Consider the following 20,041-nt stretch of genomic DNA (forward strand, 5'->3'; position numbering starts at 1 on the left):
CCAGTGCTTCCTCCAGGTCCCATGTGCCCTGCAGCCACGTGAGGACCCGCAGGAGAAAGGCTCATTTTCTTTCTTTTTTTTTTTTTTTTTAAAGATTTTATTTATTTATTCGACAGAGATAGAGACAGCCAGCGAGAGAGGGAACACAAGCAGGGGGAGTGGGAGAGGAAGAAGCAGGCTCCCAGCGGAGGAGCCTGATGTGGGGCTCGATCCCATAACGCCGGGATCACGCCCTGAGCCGAAGGCAGATGCTTAACCGCTGTGCCACCCAGGCACCCCCGAAAGGCTCATTTTCTGACCGAGTTTCCCTTGAGTACTCCCTGGTCCGGGGTTCCCGTCCCTGTTCCTCCTCTTGCTGCCTGGGGTGCATTCTGCAACTCGGCTGTGCCTTGGAGCTGGAGTGGCCGTGAGGACTCAGCGAGCAAATGGAGAGACGTGACCCGCCGGGTGCTTGGTATACAGCAAGTGCTCGAGAGATGGGGTCCCTCTCAGCCATTAGGGACAGGGAGCCCGGCTAGCTGGGATGCAGAGAGAGGATTGGTGGCTGTATTTGTTCAGTGGAGAGTGTTTGAACTCTCTGGGGTGTCTCAGAGGGCTTCCTGGAGGAGGTGACACCTAGAAGAGCAGAGAGGTCCTCCCGAAGTCACACAGAACCCAGGATAGCAGCCCTCCCGGATCTGGAACCAGCTCAGCCACTGCCTGTGAGGAGAAAGTCTCCCCATGGTGGCCCAACAGAGAAAGGTGTCCCCAGGTGCCTGGGGCCTCCGGGGTCATCGGGGCAGGCGCGAGACGCTCTGTGGGGAGGAGGCCACCACGAAGGGGGTAATTTTTGAGGTCCTGACTGCACCGTGTTTCCACACTTGGCTCCTCTAGGGACGCTGTGGACACAGACCTAGCAAATCACACACCGTGTCCACTGGGGGGCAGGGGGCCAGGGCTGCATAGCCTGTGGGGAACCCAGAACTCCTACTGGGGGTCTGGGCCAAGGCTCTGTCGTCAGGCTGGCCTGGGCAAGACCCCGAGGGTGGTGGCAGGTGGGGAATGGGATGGGGTGGAACTCTTGATTGCAGAGACCCAGACCCTCCGTCAGCTCAGGTTTGGGGGGTACCCGGAACAGCACCCCTTTTTGTGTGGCCCATGGCCAGTCCCCTAACTTCTCAGGGCCTCTCCCCCACTCCACCTCCCGCCCTGTGGCAGATGGAGGGGCTTCAGCTAGTTGCCCTGGAGTCTCCATTTTGCATGGTCCGGGTCCGGCTCAGATGGGGCTCAGCCCCCCCTCCCCGGACTCCCCCAGCAAGGGACAAGAGGCCGGGAGCTCTCTCTTGTCAGATGAAACCTCGACCTAGGGCTCCCTCAGCCTGATGAAAGGGTCATTGTGTGGTGCGGGCCGCCCGCTGGCCAAGGACAAAACCTCCGTTTGTCCTCTTTCCCTGGCGCGGGGCTGGGGCCTCCCCTTGGGCTGGCTAACAGGGTGGGGGTGGGCACAGGTGCGCTCCCTCCTCCCTTTCTCCATCTTCCCTGTCTCCATCACAGCCTGCCCGGGCCCCCTCCCAGTCCTGCCCTCAATGCGGGGTGTCCTCACCCTCCGAGTGGGGGGAGCCCCAGGCCTGGGCCGCTGGGCCAGCCCTGTGGTTGGCAGGGGAGCAGTGAGCTTGCCAGCCCCAGAAGCATTCAAGCAGATGCAGGACTGAGGGCCAGGGATGCCGGGCAAGGGCCCTGCCTGGAAGGAAGCCAGCATTCACGGGTCCTCTGTGCAAGGCAGCCACGGGGTGTGGTTGGCCGGCTCTGTGATTGAGGATGCGGCGGCCCTGGGAAGCTCATCCCACAGCCTCGCGGCAGAGCGCAGCGCCAGACTCAGAACCCTGCCTGCCGACGCCTCTCCCTGCCTCAGCCTCCCGCCAGAGCTGGTAGTTCCTCATCACTGATGACGCCACGAAGCACTCAGTCCGAGGATGTGAGCGGAACACGCCAGAACTGTGCATCCCAATTGGCCACCCTCCTGCAGACCCCGAAGCCCACTAGGTGCCCAGAGCAGGACGGGGAGGACGGCAGCCTAACCGGCAAGCAGCTCTCCAGGCATCAGCCGCAGTCTGGAGGGGCCCGAGTCAGCATCCCCGGCAGTCCCATCCTGATAAGACTGGGGGCCCCCAGAGCTTTTCAGACCTCACCCTCCAACCCCAGGCCACCCCTGTTCCAGAGCCTTCTCCACGGCCTCCCAGACCAGAGGTGCTCACTATGCTGGAGTCCTGCCTCTGTGCCCAGCGGGAGCTGTGAATGAGCAGGGTCTGGGACGGAAGAAGCCTTGGGACAAGGGCGGGTGGTGTCTTAGCTTACCCTCCCCGAAGGGGGCCTTGGTGCTGCCGGGGTGCAGGGGCCACCGTGCCGAGGGATCCAGACCTGAGACAGGCCCTCACTGTCCCAAGTGGCAAACCAACGAACAGCCCTTTTGAATGGGAGTTCCTCCGGCAGAAATTGCCTGCCCACCACACAGACCCCTGACGGGGGTGCAGGGCTCTGCGTCCCACCTGTGGGAGGCTCTCGTCGTCTTGGAGAGGCCTTCTGTCACAGGGCGGAGGGGTGCACACCAGCTGGGGTCTGCTCTGAATTTGTTTTCTCCCTGGCCGCCGGAAAAGGGGAGCTAAGCCAGGGCCACCCACTTGGGGGGCGATGAAGGGAGGAGTGTGGGCCGAGTGACTCCCGAGGTCCCGCTCAAGGTGGCTGAGCTCATAGTCGAACCCAGGTCTGTCTGCCTTCTCGTTCACTGTCTGTTAGAGAAAGCGACTGCTCCAGCTGGTTAGAATTGTCTAGTGACCGGGAGTCATGAGGCTCTGAGCGAGGGCTCTCTCTCTGTTTAGACTTGGAACGGAGGTCACCTTTCCCTCCCGATATGTGAGGGGGCCAAGAGGCCCTCAGATTTCTGCTCCTGGGTCCCTCCCTGTCTTGGGTCTCAACCCAAGGGGCTCTGAGACTGGCTTGAGCAGAGAGAGAAGGTTGTCCCGACTGGCCAGCTCATGACCTTCTAAGTTGGGCCAGCGAGGGCATAGTCGCCATGCGCCGTGGGCTTCGGGCAACCCTCCCCTTTCCTGCCTTGGACTGTCCCTGTGGGTGGTGGGTCTCGGTGTTCCGACCCCTTCTATCCCCGCCTCCCCTTCCTGCCAGGCCTTGTCACTACTCCGAGCTTGCCCTTCTTCGCAGCCCCCGAGCCTGGCGAACAAGGCTGGCCGTGTATGCGGGTCTAACTGGGAAGCTCCCCTCCTACCCCATCATGTACACAAAGCCCTGGGGGGTCCTACAGAGCAGGGGCCCCGACCCATCTGCAGTGAGCGGATCAGGGAAGACCCCTCACAGAATGTGGCCTCGGACCTGGGTCCTAGAGAATGTGCTAGGGAGAGCGACGTTCTTGACCGAGGGGGCACGGGGAGCAGGCAGCCGCCCGTCAGAGTGGGCTGGGGCCGTGCGAGGTGAGGTCAGACTGGCGAAGGGCAGCCCCAGGCCTGGGGAGCCAAGGGAGGGCAGGTCTCAAGCAGGGGAGGGATGAGCGGCTTTATCCCGCGCTACGGAAGCCCCTGGGTCTGAGTGCCCCAAGCAGGGGAAACGGGGAGCAGAGGAGGCTGGTCCTGCCCCCCATGTCCCATGCAGGTGGGCCTGGGGACAGGGGACGGATTTCCGGGAGGCAGGACCCTCAGGGTGGATGGGGGCAGGGTGCGGCTGAGGGGCGCTGTCAGCACACTTGGAGGCCAGGCCTGTGGTAGTTGCTGTGGGTTGGCCGCTGCTCCATGCCCCCCCCCCCCCCGCCATCCAGCACCCAGTGCAGCACTTGGTGCTGAGTTGGTGCCCAGGAAACACCCCCTTGGATGGTCAGATGGCTGCTCCCGTGTCTGGGTCCAGCAAGGCCCATCGACCTGGTCAGGAGCCACTTGCCCAGTGGATGGCCCCAGGTGTGTGGGCCCCCAGGGCGCATGGGTGAGCCCAGGGGTGGGCTAGGGGGCTGGGTGCCTTCCTGGCTCCTTGACTTAGGTCTTCGCGGGGTGACTTCACTGCTGGCGGGGAGCGCCGGGAATTTCCAGGTGCTGCCGACACACCCCCCCCTTTGGAAGGAGCCCACGTCTATCACCTGCCATCCCCTTCTTCCCTGGGGGCCATCCTGTGGGCCATCCCTCCGTGCCGGGCCCCGTGGCGGCTCAGGTGCCACACCTATGGACCAAGCCCCACCATGGCCCCGGCAGAGTCCTCGCCCCCCTTGGTGGCCCTGCCCCGGGGGTGGAGCACGATGCCTACGCCCATGACACAGGCTAGGGTGCGGCAGCCAGCCTGGGGGGGTGCCAAGGAGTCTGCATCGGGGAGCCTAGGGGCGGGCTGGTGTCACGGGAGCGCAACCCAGTGGCTCGGGTTGCTCTATCTGTGCCCAGTAGCTCAGAGCATGGGGCGTGGGGCACCCCAAGGACACAAGCCCTGGGAATGCCAGGTAGAGACTGCTGTTGGTCAGTGTCTGGGGAAGGCTGCTGGGTGGAGGGCTGAGAGCTGGCCCCGGGCTCCCATAGGTCTTCTGTCTCAGACCCTGCCTGGCTGGCCGTGTGATCAGGGGGACTTCACTCCAGGCCGTGGCTCCTGGAGGTGTGGAGGGTGGACCCCTCACCCCTCTTCCATTATTCCCTTTCCGGCAGCTCTAAGAGCCACGAGGCAGGGAGTGAGGCGTGATGATTGCACTTGTTGGAGACATCCTCCTTGTTGTCCAGTGTCCGCCCCAGGGGACCTGGGCCACAGGCGGTTTGCCGGCCCCTTCTAGGGAGGTGGGGAGAACCGAGGGTTCCAGGCCAGTCTGAGTATGAGCCCAGAGTGACCCCTGGCTCCCTCTCACGGCCTTCCTGCAGAGGTGGAAATTCCTGCAGGGGGAGGAGGAGGGGAAAGAGGGGAGGCTGAGGAAACAGGTCCTTAGGGCCTGGGGCAGAGAGCCCAGAAGTGGGGAGAAAAGCCGCAGGGCTGGGTCCTGCTCTTGGCCCTGATACCAGATCCTTGCCAGGTGTCTGTGTGGCCTTGGATGGGAGGTGGAGGCTGGCCACAGAAGGCAGGGCTGGTGCTCAGGACTCCAGGCCACTTAGTTACGGTGTGGGGTGGGAGGGGCATTGCTGAGCCCAGGGAGGGGTTCTGGCCCCCCCATGTGGCTCATCACAGCCAGCCTGATGAGGGGGGAGTGGACTGCTCTTGGGGGGCAGTGAGCACCCTGTCCCATAAAGCATCTAAGCCGAGGCAGCTGGCTGGGGTTCCTGGTGGCCCGGGAATTCTCAGAGGGAGCAGTGGGATGCTTAAAAAGTGAAGGGGGTGTTCTAGCCCAGAGGGTTCCCCAGGTTTGGTGAGAGCTGAGGGCAGGGCCATAGAACTGGGGAGAGCCTGGGTGGAGCTGGGATCTTCTCTGGGAGCCCCACAGCCCAGGCAGGCCCCCGCCTTCATCTGTTCCCGGAAGGGGGCCCCCCAGGATGCTGGCCTGAGGCAAGGTCCCGGGACCAGGAGTTCAGCCCTGCCTTGCAGCCTGCACAGAGGGGATGGCCCAATGTTCTCTGACTATGGGGACTCAGCCCCCGAACCCATGGCTTGGACCAAGTCCAGAGTAGCCCAGAAGGCTGAGGTGCTGGCTGACCCAACAGGAGCCCAGACTCCCAGCCTGGCCATGGGCCAGACGCCCTGCCAGCATCCTTCCACCTGTTCCCCTCTCCTGTCTGTCCATCCATCTGTCCTGAGGTTTCAGGTTGACATCCTGGTCACCTAGGCCTGCAGGGTGCCCTGGTGTCTGACAGATCGGGGGCATAAGGGCCTAGGCTAAGGCCAAGGTTAGGGGTCTCATCCCTGCTCAGGCCTCGGCTGCCACGTACCTTGAGGTGTCAGTGTCCCGCCCCTGCACCATGGGAATCGAGGAGAGAGGTCAGGGGTAAGCCTGGGGAGGTCCAGAGTACAGCAGAAAGTACAGGAAACATGTCCGTGGCCTGGCCAGACAGGTGTGGCTGAGTCTCAGCGCCCAGCAGCCCCCTCGGGAGGCCAGCTTAGCGGTGACCATGCTGGGAGGGAGGACAGAGGGGAGACCAGGGGCAGGCTTCTCGGAAGAGGATGCACCAAGCAGGGCCTGGACTCTTGCCCGGCTACTGGAGGGGTCTGGGCGCCTCTATCCTTGCTGGTCAGTGAGGCCTGAACCCAGGAGGGTCATGATGGGCCCTGGATGTCCAGCAGAGGTCTAGAAGTTTCTGGGGTCAGAGGTCAATGACCTGGGGTTTTGTGGTCACAGTGAATGGATGAGGTCCTGATTTCACTGCCTTATTGGATGTGGGGGCTGGATGGACCCTCCGGGCCCTGTGCCCCCTCATCTGTAGCTCCCTGTGCTCCCCTGGCTGAGCTTGCCCACCTCTAACAGCCTCAGCCCTGCCCAAGACCCCTGTCCACTGCCTGCTTTCTCCCAGGATTGCCTGGTTTCCCTCCAGGGTGGGGTCCCAGAACGCCAGGCAGGAATGCCAGCTATGTGGGGAGGGCGGGCGGTTGCCCGCCGGGGGCGCGAGGGAGCAGGCGGACGCTCCGCTCTCTTCCCCGGGAACACTGCGGGCAGTGAGCTGAGCGGGGCAGTGGGCTGGAAAGATTGCAGCAGGCAGGACCCATGGTGGAGGGAGCCAGGCTGCAGGAGCCCCACCTACGAGCAGGGGCTGTTCTCCCCATTGGACAGATGGGCAAACTGAGGCCAGTGAGAGTCAGCGGCCAAGCAGACCTCGAACACAGGACCTCAAGCTCAGAGAGCCCTCTTTAGGATACAGCCGCAGGTATTGCTTTGATCCCTCACTACACACGCAGATGGGAAACTGAGGCCTGGGCAGGGCAGGGAGGGGCAGAGGGATGGCTTCATTTCTCCTGGGTCCCTTCCTGTCTCCGGACCTCTCTCTGCATCTCCACTGGGGCAGCCCCTGCCTGCCACACATGCGGCTTCCTTCTGGGTGTTCTCTGCAAACCCCGTTCCTCATCTGTAAAGTTAGGCCGGCAAGGCCCACCCCGAGGAGCTGCGGGGGGGGATGCCACTCAGGAAGGGTGGTCATTTTGGCTTGCCCTCCCCTTCAGGGCGTCCCCTCCCCCCTCCAAGTTCTTCCCACCCAGGCCAGTAGGGGGAGGAGCCATTGGCCAAGACAGGGCTGATATCCCTATTTTCAGATGGGAAGACTGAGGCTCAGAACAGTCTTCCCGAGGTCTGGGAATGTCCCCAAGCCCCATGCTGTGCACTGAACAGGGCCGAGAGCTCCAGCAGGGGAAGGACATGAGCAGACTTAAGGAACACCAGGAGGACAGGCGGGCTGAGTGCCCCCGGGCCTTTGCAGTGGCTGTGTCCGGCTCTGCCCCAACTGTTCCGTGTTACCCTGTTCTACCCCACAGAGGACGGCTGCGGGGACCCTGTTGGTGCCAAGCTCTGGCACTGTGATGGTGGCTTGGGGGGTCTGCAGAGTGACCCCAGACCTGGAAGACGTTCTTATCCCCATTTGACAGGTAGGAGCTCAGAGGCCACGGGCAGCTGCGGCCCTGCCAGACTGCTGCGGGCTTCCGGCCCACCTGTGGCTGGGAAGCTCCGGACTGAGCCCTGCCTCCCTGACAGAGAAGCCAGTGGGGACGTGGGGCATGGGGTGCGCGGGCATGGGGGCCAGCTGCCATCTTCCCAGGTATTTGCCGAGTTACTTCCTGGACAAGTGGACCGGGCCCGCCTCCTTGGCTGATCGCAGATAATTAGAACATTCTTCAAATATTTTGCCTGAGGATGCCCGAGAAGGAAGAGTTATAAAGCGCCCCGGGCCAGGAGCGTGGGCTGCAGGAGCTCTGGGCAGCTGGGCAGCTGGGGCCCGGGCCAGGGATGGGGCCCCAGAGGGAGACAGGGGATCTGGCCCAGGCCCGGTCAGCCTGTCCCCACCTTCCAGGGAGCTAGGGCTGGGGTGGGAGTTCACGTCCAAGGCCAGTTCAGGGCTGGGGTGGGTGCTGGGCCGTGTTGAGGATCCCCATCCTGGGGAACTCGCGGCTTGTGGGGGTGCATAAGCCTCACCCCAGATGGCTTTAGGAGAGGCCTGAGGGCGTCAGGCGCAGAGTCCTGGCCCCCTGGGGGGCAGGTGGGTGAAAAGGTCTCCGGGAGGAAGGGCTCTGCCTTGGGGAGGTCAGCGGGTCTGGGAGGAGAATGAAGGTGCAGGGGCAGAGTGGTAAGGGGGTGGAGCGATAAGGGGGTGCCTGGGGCCAACCTCATGGCCGACACCCCAGCCCTGACAGCTCAGGCTCTGGGGCTGCCGTCCTGCTATGTGGGGCAGGGAGGTGGGTGGCCCGGACGACAGAGGGGGCCCGGTGGGCTGCCCATGGGGAAGGCTTTTCTCATCACTGCTGACCTTCCTAAAAGTGGTACTCGCCACCTGAGCAGGGAGGGGGACCCGGGGAGGGACAGATGTCCCCCGGTGACCCCCGTCTGGTTCCTGTGGCTTGTGGGGGAGGGGTCTGGGATGTTGAGGTCCCGCAGACTAGTCATGAGGTCTGAGTTCTGGGAAGCACTTGGATACTTTGTCTCCCCCACGGAGGGCTGCCCCGGTCCTAGCCTAGGGAACATTCCCAGGATTCTGTGGTTGGTTCGGGGCAGGGGCTGCCCCAGCTCAGAAGCCTGGAGTGGGGGTGGGCTGCATTATGTCTGGTACTTGGTCCAGAGAGTGGGTGCAGAAGAGGAGCTCGGGCCAGGCTGGGTAGGCAGCCCTGCTGTGTGGGGGGGGCTTTCCCCCTCTGCCGGGGCATCCTGGGCTGTGGTTTGTGGGGTCGGTTGCTGGGGAATTTGTAAGAGAAATGGGGTACTGAGGTGGAGGTGCCTGGGCCCTGCAGCCTCCTCAGCACACATGGCTGCGGCAGGGCCCATAGTTTTGGGGCCCTGTGCACAGATCAGATGGCTCCAGGGTTTGCGATGATGGCGTTTCTCTCTGACTCTCTAAATAAAAAAGGCACAGTTTGTCCCGTCCCTGGTAGTGCCAGGGGGTCAAAGCCCTTTCGAGGGCTCCTTCGGAGCAGCCTTTTCCCCACGGGCCCTGGCCCCCTCTGTGTACCTCCCGCGGCTTGATGACCGAGGCCTTCACAGGGAGGGCTGGCATTTTCTCAATCGGATGTAAAGTGGGAATAAAAGCTAATTTTTAATCAACCTGTAGCCGTCTACGTGAAAACGGGCGTTTGCCACGGGTGTCCCCAGCCCCTGCCCCACTGAGGATGTCTCGGCTGTGCTGGCTTCCTGGGCCGGCGGGCGTCACTGCCCCTGGAAGAGGCCCCCTCGGCAGGTGTGAGTGGTTCCATTTGTGCACGGCACTCCTTCACTCTGCCCTTCCTTCATTCACGCGTTCCGCGAGGACCACCGGGGGTCGGTGCCAGGCGCAGTGCGCAGTGCGGGATGCGACAAGGCCCCTGCCATCCTGGGGCCAGCAACAGGGCGGGGGCTGGCCTGTTTGGAGGGAGTTCACGACTCAGCCCCTGGCACGAATCGGGGTCCTCCTTCAGGAACCCTTTGGTGAAGGCTCCCCGTGCAGGTCGGCCCCACATGCAGCCTCTTGCCCCCCATCCAGGGACTGGTGGGGGAGGAGGCTCTGCAGGTAAACAAGTGAGTGTCCCCCAGCTCTCTTTGAGGGTCAGGGACAGGGATGATGGGGCACGGACCAGGCTGGGGGTGGGAAGTGTGGGTCCCAAACCCCGTTCCCTATCTTCCCTCCCTGAGCTACTCAGCAGGTGGCTGGACCTTTCTGGCCCTCTGGTTCCTATGCTAAGGGAGTAATACAATAATAATAATAACAACAATAAAAGGCACCCTCTCACTGAGGGAAGCTCTTAGCCAGAATCCAGCACACGGCAGCTGCCCACACCTCCTTGAGGCACCGACTCTGAACAGCAGGAGGGATGTAGGTTAGACGCTTGGCTCCTGGGACAGGATTGGAGGGTCGTTAGCTCCTGAGTGAAGCAGGGGTGTCCTGTGTGGAGACGGGGGAGGATAGGATGGCTGTGGTCCCAGGCATAGGTGAGACACTGGCTTCCCCATTTTCTCCTCTCTGGGCCTTGGGGTCCCTGTGAGGTGACCCAGACGTTGTTCCCCAAGGAAGTCGGGGGAGGGGAGGCAGCCCTGACCTCCCAAGGAGCCCCCCCAGGCTGGGCCTTGACCCGGACGGGGTCTTAACCAGACTGGGCTGCACGCGGCCCAGCCCACAGTGGCCCGCTCAGACCCCTGTTGCAGGACAGGTTAGCCCCCGGCGCCGGGCGCCCAGACGAGGCACAAGGGGATGGTTGTGAGTGTGCACACTGCCTTTCTTAAGTGCACTGTCTGTATTTGAACTTTTGTAAGAAAGCTTGCAGTTTTCGTTTGGGTTTTGCCAGCCCTACGACGTTTCGTGTTGCACTATTTTACGTTTTTGTTGCGCTGTAACTTCCATCAAGTGCGGAAATCCCGAGCGGACAGCTTGACGCGCTTTTACCTATGTGGGCACTCGCGCAAACCGTTTCTCAGAACAACCTGGAACCCGGCAGTCTCCCTCGAGCCCCCTCCCCACCCATGCCTCGGAGCCAAGCGTAACTTCTGACTTCTGAGGTTATGTTCTCCTGTCTGGCTCTTCCGCTCGGCACTCACGTTGTCACACGTCAGCTGTCTGCCCTTTGTCATTGCCGTAGCCTCCCGCCGCGTGAATGTGCCAAACTCTGTGAGTCTCCTGCTGACGGACACCTGGGGGGTTGTTCCCAGTTTGTTCTGGAGACATGCCCTGTGGCGAATGTGAGCGCTTGCTTCCCGGGGGTGTGTAGACCTGGACTGAATCTGTTGCTTCAGAGGGAAGGGCCGATCCAGGAGTGAACCCAATCGTGGTGGGTGCAGTGGCGGGTGTAGACACTCACTGGCTTCCGAATTGCCAGTGTAGGTGTTGGTCCTTGCGATAAGTACAGCTGGTCCCTGATCCCCACGAGGAATTGGATCCTGGGGGCTCAATGAATGGAGGTCAGTGATGGGTCCCCAGTGAGGGTTAATAACGGCCAACCTTGATGACCGCTCATCTTTGGCCAGCATCACGTACTCCTCCCAGCAGCCCTGATGGAGCAGGGCTCTCAGTACTCCCACTTCGCAGATGTGGAAACTGAGGCACAGAAACTTACCAAAGGTCTCACAGCCAGGAGGAGGCAGAGCCAGGGTTCCATCCAAGCTGGCCAGCACCGGGGCTCACGTTCCTACCCTCTGCCCCACAGGGCTGCCCGGTGGGTGATGTCATAGCAAGTGTCCCACCCTCTTGGCCACTTCTGCACCATCTGTCGCCTGGCAGTGGTCCCCTCGCCCCTCACCCTCTGGCATCCCCTAGTCCTAGAGGCAGCCCTGACCCCTTGGGACAGGTGGAAAGCTCTTCCTCTTGTCCCACGGCAGCCCCGCTGGCACCCCATGCCTGGTGCCAGGGAACAACGGAAGCGCATCCCTTCTGGCCCTCTGCTGGCTTCAGCACCTCTGGTCGGGGATCAGAGGCCCGTCCGCAGTCCCTGGGGACAAGGCAGAACCTTCTTGCTGCCACTTGCCCTGAAGTTCCCTTCGTGGGGCTGGCCCGGCCAGGGCTGAGGGACATTTCCAGACTTTCAGCTTTGCCCACTCCTCCTGGCCTCTTACCTTTGTCCCGAGGCCTCCAAATAGCACAAGGAAATGAGCCTGGAGCAGAATTTTTCCGTGGAAAAAGTCAGCAACTGAAACCGGAGCGGCCAGCCCGGCTTCTCTGTGCTCAGGGCCACTCAGAAGCTCCCCGCCAGCTGTCCCGGGGCACCTGGGTGGGCAGCTGCGGGCCGAGAAGCCCCCCGGGGGATCTTGCTGCTTGGGGGTGAGAGCCAGGCCCACCCTGCGGGCAGCTTGCTGAGAGCGCCCAAGGCATGCCCTCGCTCCCAAACTGCCAATATATCAGGATGCAGCCTGCACTCACCCTCCTCTCCCCTGCTGCTCCTCTCCCCTCCTCCAGTCCTCCCTACTCCCCACTCCTCTCCCTCCCCCTTTACCCCCCTCTTCTACGCCCATCCTTCTACCCTCCTTCCCCCTCCTCCAAATCACCAATTTCTAGTTATCATGTATTTATGCCCCTTTCCACTCTAGCGGATTCCCTAATGAGGGCCAGTGGCCCATAACTGCAGCCCCCGCCCCTCCAGGTGGAAGAAACAGTGTGGCCAAGCCTTGGGGTGTGGCAGGGCAGGCCTTCTCAGGGCTGCAGGGAAGGGAAGGGGCAGGTGGCTGAGACCTCAAACTCTGGCAGTGGAAGCTGTCCATCAGCCTGGAATGAATTAATGAGTCACCTTGGAGGACTTTAAGCAAGAAACGGATTTAAAGCTGTGTTTCGAGGCTAAAAAGTGGGCATAGTTTCCCGCTCTAGGCTCTGGTCCTTGTTATGCACCTGTGATGGACCAGAGCGCTGCCTCGGCCTGAGTTCTGGAATCAGAGACGGGGCTCTGAGCCTGGCTGTGCAGCCTCAGGCATGTCCCCTAGCCTTTCTGAGCTGCAGTCTGCACAGCTATGACATGGGGGTGTAAGGAGAGATGATTGAGACCGAGCAGAGGCCCGTGTGGTCCGTGGCTGGCGCTCAGAATGGGTGTATTTAATTTCATGAATGGATAAACCCCCACATTCTAAGGGAGACAATTTCAAAATGATTACTCAGCAGCCATATCTGGGTATTTCTGTTCCTGATACAAAATACTGTGTGACTGTCTTCCTTGATGCCTTTACCGCACCTTTCACCTGCTGGCTGCTGGGGGCTGGCTGGGGGCTTTCGTGCCCCCTGCTCCTTCAGCCCCGCATGTCCTTGGAAGCATACAAGTGGGGATCAGCCGGGCAAGGCCCCTCTTGTCCCCTTCTACCTGTCCCACCAATGTCCAGGGGTGCAGAAGTCCTGTGTGTAGATAGAATTTTTTAAAAATTGTGTTTAAAATACACATAACATAAAATTTGCCACATGAACCGTTTGAAAGCTTGTCACTCAGAGGCGTGTCAGCGCACTCCCGTGCTGGGTCGCATCACCTCTACCGTCATCACGCCTACAGAGCTGGCGCTCCCCGTGCCTCCTCCCCGCAGCTCCAGGTGACCGTGGGTCCACTTTCTGTCCTTTGCGGGACACGGCTTGCAAATGCATTCACGCAGTGTGTAGTCTCGGCATCTGTGTACTTAGCGACCAGTTTTGAGGTTCCTGCATGGAGCAGGGATCCATACTTCACTCCTGTTTATGACCAAATGGCATTCCATCGTGTGGATAGACCCCAGCCTGTCTGCCCGTTCAGCCGCTGGGGGACATCGCGTCCTTTCCTCCTGCTGGCTCTCGTGGACAGTGCTGCTATGAACATCCGTTCGTACACAAGTGTTTGTTTGAACACCTGTCTTCAGTTCTCTTGGGCATAGACCAAGGAGTGGAATTGCTGGGTCCCCTGGTAATTCTGTGTTTCACGTTTTGAGGGACTTCCTGACTGCCGTCCACAGTGGCAGCCCCGGTTTGCGTTCCCGTTGGCGATGCACGAGGGTTCCAATTTCTCCACAGCCTGCCAACACCGGGTGCTTTCCGTCGTTTTGACCGTAGGCATCTTAGCGGTGCGAGGTGGCACCTCGAAGGTTTCCATTTGCATTTCCCTCACCAGTGATATTTAGAATCCTTTCACTTGCTCGTTGGCCATTTACGGCTCTTTGGAGAAATATCTATTCAAGTCCTTTGACCATTTTTTTTTTTAAAGATTTTATTTATTTATTCGACAGACATAGAGACAGCCAGCGAGAGAGGGAACACAAGCAGGGGGAGTGGGAGAGGAAGAAGCAGGCTCATAGCAGAAGAGCCTGATGTGGGGCTCGATCCCAGATCGCCGGGATCACGCCCTGAGCTGAAGGCAGACGCTTAGCCGCTGTGTCACCCAGGCGCCCCCCTTTGACCATTTTTAAATTGGCTTGTCTTTTTGTTATTAAGAGGTAGGGGATCTTTCAGACATCATCTTTGAGTAGTTACTCATTTGTTCAGCTATTCCGCAAACACTCCTGGACAGCGCCAGGGGGCAGCCCCGGGCACCCCAGATTTCCCTGGGACGTGGTCCTGCCCTCAGGTGCTTGTGGTCTGCTGGGAAGGCTGTGGAAGGGGCCACGGTGAGAGCCCGTGGGTGAGGTTGGTGCTCGATAAGACAAGAGCTCACCGTGTGCTTTCTCCGTGCCTTGGGGCCAAGGGGTTTGAGCTCAGGGGACTTGCACTTGGCACAAGGCAGGTAGAGTTTGCCAGACAGAAAAAAGCGAAAACGAGCAACAGCCCGGGCAGACGACCAGCACAGGCAAAGGTGGCAGGGTGGTCGGAGGCCAGATCCCGGGGGGCCTCCGATTCTACGCCAAGGAGCCTGGGGAGCAATGGATGGGCTTTGAGCAAGGGAGTGACATGATCAGACCCGGGTGCTGGCAGGGGGTTGGGGGATCTGCCTGGAGGCGGGAGACCAGGGCTGCAATGATCTGTTTTGGCCCCTGGGGTCCATCCTCAGTCCCCTGGGGTCCCCCATTCAGAACCCATTTGTCCAAGCTCCTACCCCCAGCAGGGTTCTTACCCCAGGCAGTTGGGGGGCTCTGCAGCCTGGAGACTGCTGGAAGAATTTGGGAATGGGGAGCTTGCTTTTAGTGTCCAGGATCCAAAGCAGGCTCCGTCCCGAGGCCTGGAGGCTGGTTCCCATCCATCTCAGTTCCCCGGGTCGGTTTTCTGAGCATCTACAATTACTTTGGGCTGAATTCCCCAGATTCCAGCCCGCTCCCAGCCCAGCCCGCCCAGATGCTCTTCCTCCACGCCAGCCTCGGGCATTTCTGCCCATTGTGCCCGTGGGAGACCCAGGGGGGTCTTGGCCAGATTAGGGAGTGGGGCGGGCGGGCCGTGGGGATTGAGTGTCACTGGGGGGCCCGGCTTGCGGCACGTGCTGTGGGCTCGCGCCACACGGGGACTTTCCCAGCTGGCTGTGGGTGCTTGGCTGCCCTGGAAAAACACTGACTTGTTTCTCTCGAGAAAGAGGCTGGCAGCCAGTGGGCAGGAGCAGGGAGCTCAGGGTGCTGCAAGGCCAGGGCCGTGGACGTCAGCTTTGGGGAGCCCCTGGTGGTCCCCCTCATTCCCACACTTTGTCCCTCACTAAGCCAGTCTGGTCTCTGGTTTGGAAGCCAGATGGCCCTCTGGATCTCAGCGGTTGCCCAGACCAGCCCCCACCTCCTCCCCGCTTGCTGTCCCTCCTCCTCTGGGTACCCCAAAACCAAATTAGTGGTAGTGCTTTGGTGGAAAACAGTTTGGTGGTTCCTCAAAAAGCTAAACGAACGACCATTCGACCCAGCAATTCCACTCCCAGGGATGTGCCCCCCAAAATTGAAAACAGGGACTCAAACAAAAACTTAGGCGCCCGTGTTCACAGCAGCCCTGTTCACAACTGCCTGGAGGCGGAACCCACCCAGTGGCCGCTAACTGGCCCACTGACACACGGAAGGGGGTCCCTCCGCATGATGGAACGTGACTCAGCCATAGAAGGGATGGAAGCACGGACACCTGCCACAGTGTGGCCGAGCCTGGGAGACACGATGCTAAGTGAGAGCGGCCGGACACGGAAGGGCTCATACCATGTGACTGCATCTCTATGGAAGGTCTAGAATTGGCAAATCCACAAGAACAGAAGGCAGAGTCATGGTCGTAGGGCCTGGGGGTGGGGAGGGAGTAGGGAGTGCCTGCTGATTCTGGGGGGGTGGAAATGTCTTGGAACATGACTAAGGGCTGCAGACCTGTACCCTTTATTTTTTTTATTTTATTTTTTAAAGATTTTATTTATTTATTTGACAGAGACAAGCAGTGAGAGAGGGAACATAAGCAGGGGGAGCGGGAGAGGAAGAAGCAGGCTTCCAGCAGAGCAGGGAGCCCGATGCGGGGCTCCATCCCAGGACTCTGGGATCACGCCCTGAGCCTAAGGCAGACGCTTAACTACTGAGCCACCCAGGCACCCCAAATCTGTACCCTTTAAAACAGTGACCTGTATGGTAGGTGAATCTCACTCAGAAGAGAAACACGCTGATAACATCTCAAGTGAACAGAGTGAGCCTGGCAAGTGCCCTCTGGTCTCTGGAAGGCGCCCCCCAGGGGACCACTCTGAGGATACAATGTTGCAAAGAGGACCCTGCCCAGCCCAGCTCACAGTAGGTGCTCAATTCACATCAGCTCCTGGTTCCTCCCCGAGTCGACCCAGCGGTCCAGAAACGAGTGAATGACAACAGCAGTCCCCATGGGTGCAGCCTTTCTCCCTGTGGTTGTCTGGTCTGAGCCTATGTGGTGGTAGTGGTGGTGGGGGGGAGGGTTCAGATGCTTTATATGCCCATTTCATGGCTGTGAATACTGAGTCTCAGAGAGGCAGAGCACCTTCCCAAGATTACAGCTGGGCTGCAACTGGAATTAGGACCCTGTGGGCTTGCCTCCCAGCACGGCCAGCCAGCTCAGCAACCTGCCTGGCCCAGGAACCCCAGGGGAGCCCAGGAGCTGCAAGTGATGGGGGAGCCCAGTGGTCAAGAGTTGGGGTGTGCTCTTGGGGGTGTCTGTGGACAGTTCGGAGCTGATGGTTATCGAATCCCAGGTGTGAAGTTCTCTGACCCGAAGGGTCTGTGTCTGATTCAGAGGCACGGGGAGCTGGGGTCCTTGCATTCCGAGGGACTGTTGACTCCCAGCACTTGTGACCCATGGCTCCGGCCGTTCCGAGGCTGAGAAGGCACAGGTGTGAGTGCCTTTTTGGGCTGGGATCATGCGTTTTGGTCAATGGGAAATGGATTCTCTAGGGCAGGGGTCTGTGTTTTGTGCCCTGGTGGCAGAGCTTGGCACGTGGTGGGTGCCTGGAACCCACCGGCTGAGAGACCGAGAGAGGCAGGACAGCAGGCAGAGGGCGAGGGGCCCTGCGCTGCCACTCACCTCCCCGTGTCCTCTCCCCTCTCTGCAGAGCGCTGTCATCCGTCGTGGCCCTGGGAGCCAACATCATCTGCAACAAGATTCCTGGCTTGGCCCCGCGGCAGCGCGCCATCTGCCAGAGCCGGCCCGATGCCATCATCGTGATCGGGGAGGGGGCACAGATGGGCATCAACGAGTGTCAGTACCAGTTCCGCTTCGGCCGCTGGAACTGCTCCGCCCTCGGCGAGAAGACTGTCTTCGGGCAAGAGCTCCGAGTAGGTAAGGGTGCCTCCGGGCTTGCAGGGACCCGGCCACCCCGGAAGGCCGCGCGGGGCTGCAGCACCCCAGTGTCTCTGCTAGAGCCGCTTGCCCAGCACCCTTCTCTGAGCCCGGCCTGGGGGGGGGGCGGTCCAGCACCCCAGGGAGACCCAGCCGTGTGAGTGGCCGAGGGGCGTCTCGCCGGGCTGTGGGGCTCTAGGGTAGCCGGCGGACAGCACGGTGAGGGGCTTAGAGACGCGCCCTGCTCGGCCGCTGTGCGGAACTAGGCACGCCTCTCCGTCTCTCCCTGCGTCCGTTCTGTATCTGGAAATGGGATAAGAGCAGGAGTTCCTGCATGGGGTTTGGGGGGGGGGGGGCGGCTGGAGGCAAATGGTGCCGTTTATGTGGAAGGCTTTCCAGGCAGAGGGAGAGCCAAGCAGAGACGCGTGGGATGCTGGTGCGTGTGGGAGCGCCGAGTCCGACGGGCTGGCGGGCAGGGTGGGGGGTGAGGGGGTGCAGGTGGAGGCGGGCTGGGGAAGGGGCTGGGTGTCCAATTCTATGGGCAATGGCAGCTACCAAAGGATGCCAAGCAGGGGTGGCCAGGTCTCTGCTGCTGTGTCCCACTGCGCCATGCACAGTCTTAGGTCACGTGCTTCATCTGTGTCCTCACACAGCCCTGAGGCTCCACGGTGCCCATTTTACAGGGAAGGAGACTGAGGCCCGGTTGAGGGGAGCTTACAGGGAAAAGTGAGACTTCCAGAGCTTGACCTCGATTGGAATCCAGCTGCGTGACCCTGGGCATGGCACTTGGGGCCGCTCAGGGCCTCAGTGTCCTCAGTTGTAACACGAGCTCTTGGCGAGCGGGCCCTCGTCTGGGTCCCTAGTGCGCTCCCGGGCCCGCACGCAGTAGGTCCACACTACACTGCCATTGAACTAGTGAGGGCGGGGAGCTGACGCAACCTGCACTTCCAGGAGGGTCAGATGGGGGCGTGATGACTTGGGGGCACCGTGCCAGGCGTGCAGGGGGTGCCCTGTTATTTCAGACCCCAGCGTGTAGGCACAACACGTCCTTCCGATCCCAGCGGGCCGAGGAGCCACAGCTGCTGGGACCCAGGCCAGAGCCCAGCTCTGCGGGGCTTGGAACGCCCTGCGTAGGGCTGGGGGTGGTGCAGGGGAAAGCCCCCGGGGCCCCTTTGTGGTGAGCAGCCTGTGGGTGGCACCTGGCGCAGGCGGGAGGGTGGCACCCCCCTAGGGCCCCACCACCCAAGTGCAGCTCCCGCCCCACAGGTGGCGGCTGGGCCGGGCGGGGCTGTGTGCCCCATGCTCCGCAGGTGGGAGGGCGTCGGCGCCGGGCCTGCTCGGTGCCTGCTTCTGCCAGCTGTCCGCTTGCCTCCCTGGCCCCTCACCCCTGAGACTCCGGGCTCTGAGGCCGCTGTGAGCGCCCCCACAGCACAGCTGAGGTATGAGGTCACAACTGCGGCCACAAGGGTTGCTCATGACGGAGATGGGTTCGGATCCGGATCCCCGTCTGCCACCCTGTCTGTTAACCTTGCTTCTTCACGGTGCGGAGCAACAGGCAGTGGACATGGTCCCATGGCTTGACGGAGGGGTGGGGGCTTGGACTTTACTCGGGACCACGAGACACAGGCAGTGAGGGAGACGTGGCCACTCAGAGCCCCTTCTCAGGGTCAGGTCCCAGGCAGGGGGGTTCACCAGTGGTCCACAATAAATGCCAATAAAAAGCCCAAGAGGAGTGGCTTTGGCCGCAGCCCATAACCCGTGTCGTCCCCCCAATGTGGACACCACCAGTGCCCACCCAGATTTCCTTTACTGAGCGTCACACATCCCCTGGATCACGGCCAACAGTTCACAGCTGTCCCTCCTGGGAGACTAGGCCTCGGCCCAGCAGGAGCCCGGGAGGCTGTGCAGCTTAGCCCGAGGGGAGGGTCAGCTCCAGCCCTGGATGGACCAAGGTGGCGGGTGTGTGTGTGTGTGTGTGTAAAGTCTGCTGTTGTGCGGGTGGGGGTCTGTGCAGTGTTCCTCATGCCCCGAGCTCCCCTTGGGAATAGGTGTCTCGGGCTCTGCTTCTAGGGGGCCCCCCTACGGCACCTCCTCTCCCTTCCACGAGCATTTCAGAGGCAAACGTTTTGGCAGGCTGTCCACAGCCAGTACCCCCCATCCCTCACCTTCTTGTTCCTGCTACCCCCTGTCCAGGCTGTTAATGACCGTCCTGTGGCCGACGGATCCCCTCTTCCTTGCCTGGGCCCCAGTTCACCTGGGCTTCCTCTTGTCTCTCTGGCTGGGTCTCCTGAGCCCTGCCCCAGTCAGTTCTGCCCTGGGGCCAAGACCAGCGTGGCAGCTCCCCAGGGACCATTCAGCAAGACTGACCCACGGGCTCCTCTGGCTCCGCATGCTCAGCATCTTGTTGCTTAAGTCTGCCGTCCTTGCCGTTGCCCGTGATCTGAGCACCCGTTGTCTCAGCAGAAACCTGGTGTTTCCCTGTCCATCCCTCTGCCCTGTCCCTCAGTCCCTGCAGGGCCTGCCTCTCTGGCCCTCCCCTGGCAGCTGTCAGTGCCTCCTCCGCCTCTCCTCCAGCCCTGGTCATGCCATGTCACTCCCTTCCTCCAAAACCTGCTGTAGCTCCCTATTGCCCCAGGATGAAGTTAACTCCTTAGCCGGGAGTCTGAGTAATCCCTGCCATACATCACCACCCCCCCCTTCATCCCTTCAGGAAACCAGAGCTTCTCCTTGGCTGACTTCCTCCTCTTCCCAGAGCATGCCAACACCTTTCTCCTCTGAGACTTTGCCCCCACAGCCTGCAGCCCTGGGAGGCCCTGCCCCTCTGCTCTGCTTATTCA

General features: G+C 61.2%; 1 protein-coding gene across 1 annotated transcript in view; it reads left to right on the forward strand.

Moving 5' to 3' along the window:
• The window catches only part of WNT7B (Wnt family member 7B), a 49,462-nt gene that overhangs the window by 8,448 nt on the left and 20,973 nt on the right, over nt 1-20,041 (forward strand). Inside the window, exon 2 of the mRNA XM_045779997.2 lies at nt 16,978-17,204. Coding sequence (XP_045635953.1) covers nt 16,978-17,204 — 227 coding nt within the window. The remainder of the gene's footprint in view (nt 1-16,977; nt 17,205-20,041) is intronic.

This window comes from Ursus americanus, chromosome 17 (genome assembly GCF_024610735.1).
Source record: "Ursus americanus isolate L20-20 chromosome 17, mUrsAme1.1.p, whole genome shotgun sequence".
Lineage (NCBI taxonomy): Eukaryota > Metazoa > Chordata > Mammalia > Carnivora > Ursidae > Ursus > Ursus americanus.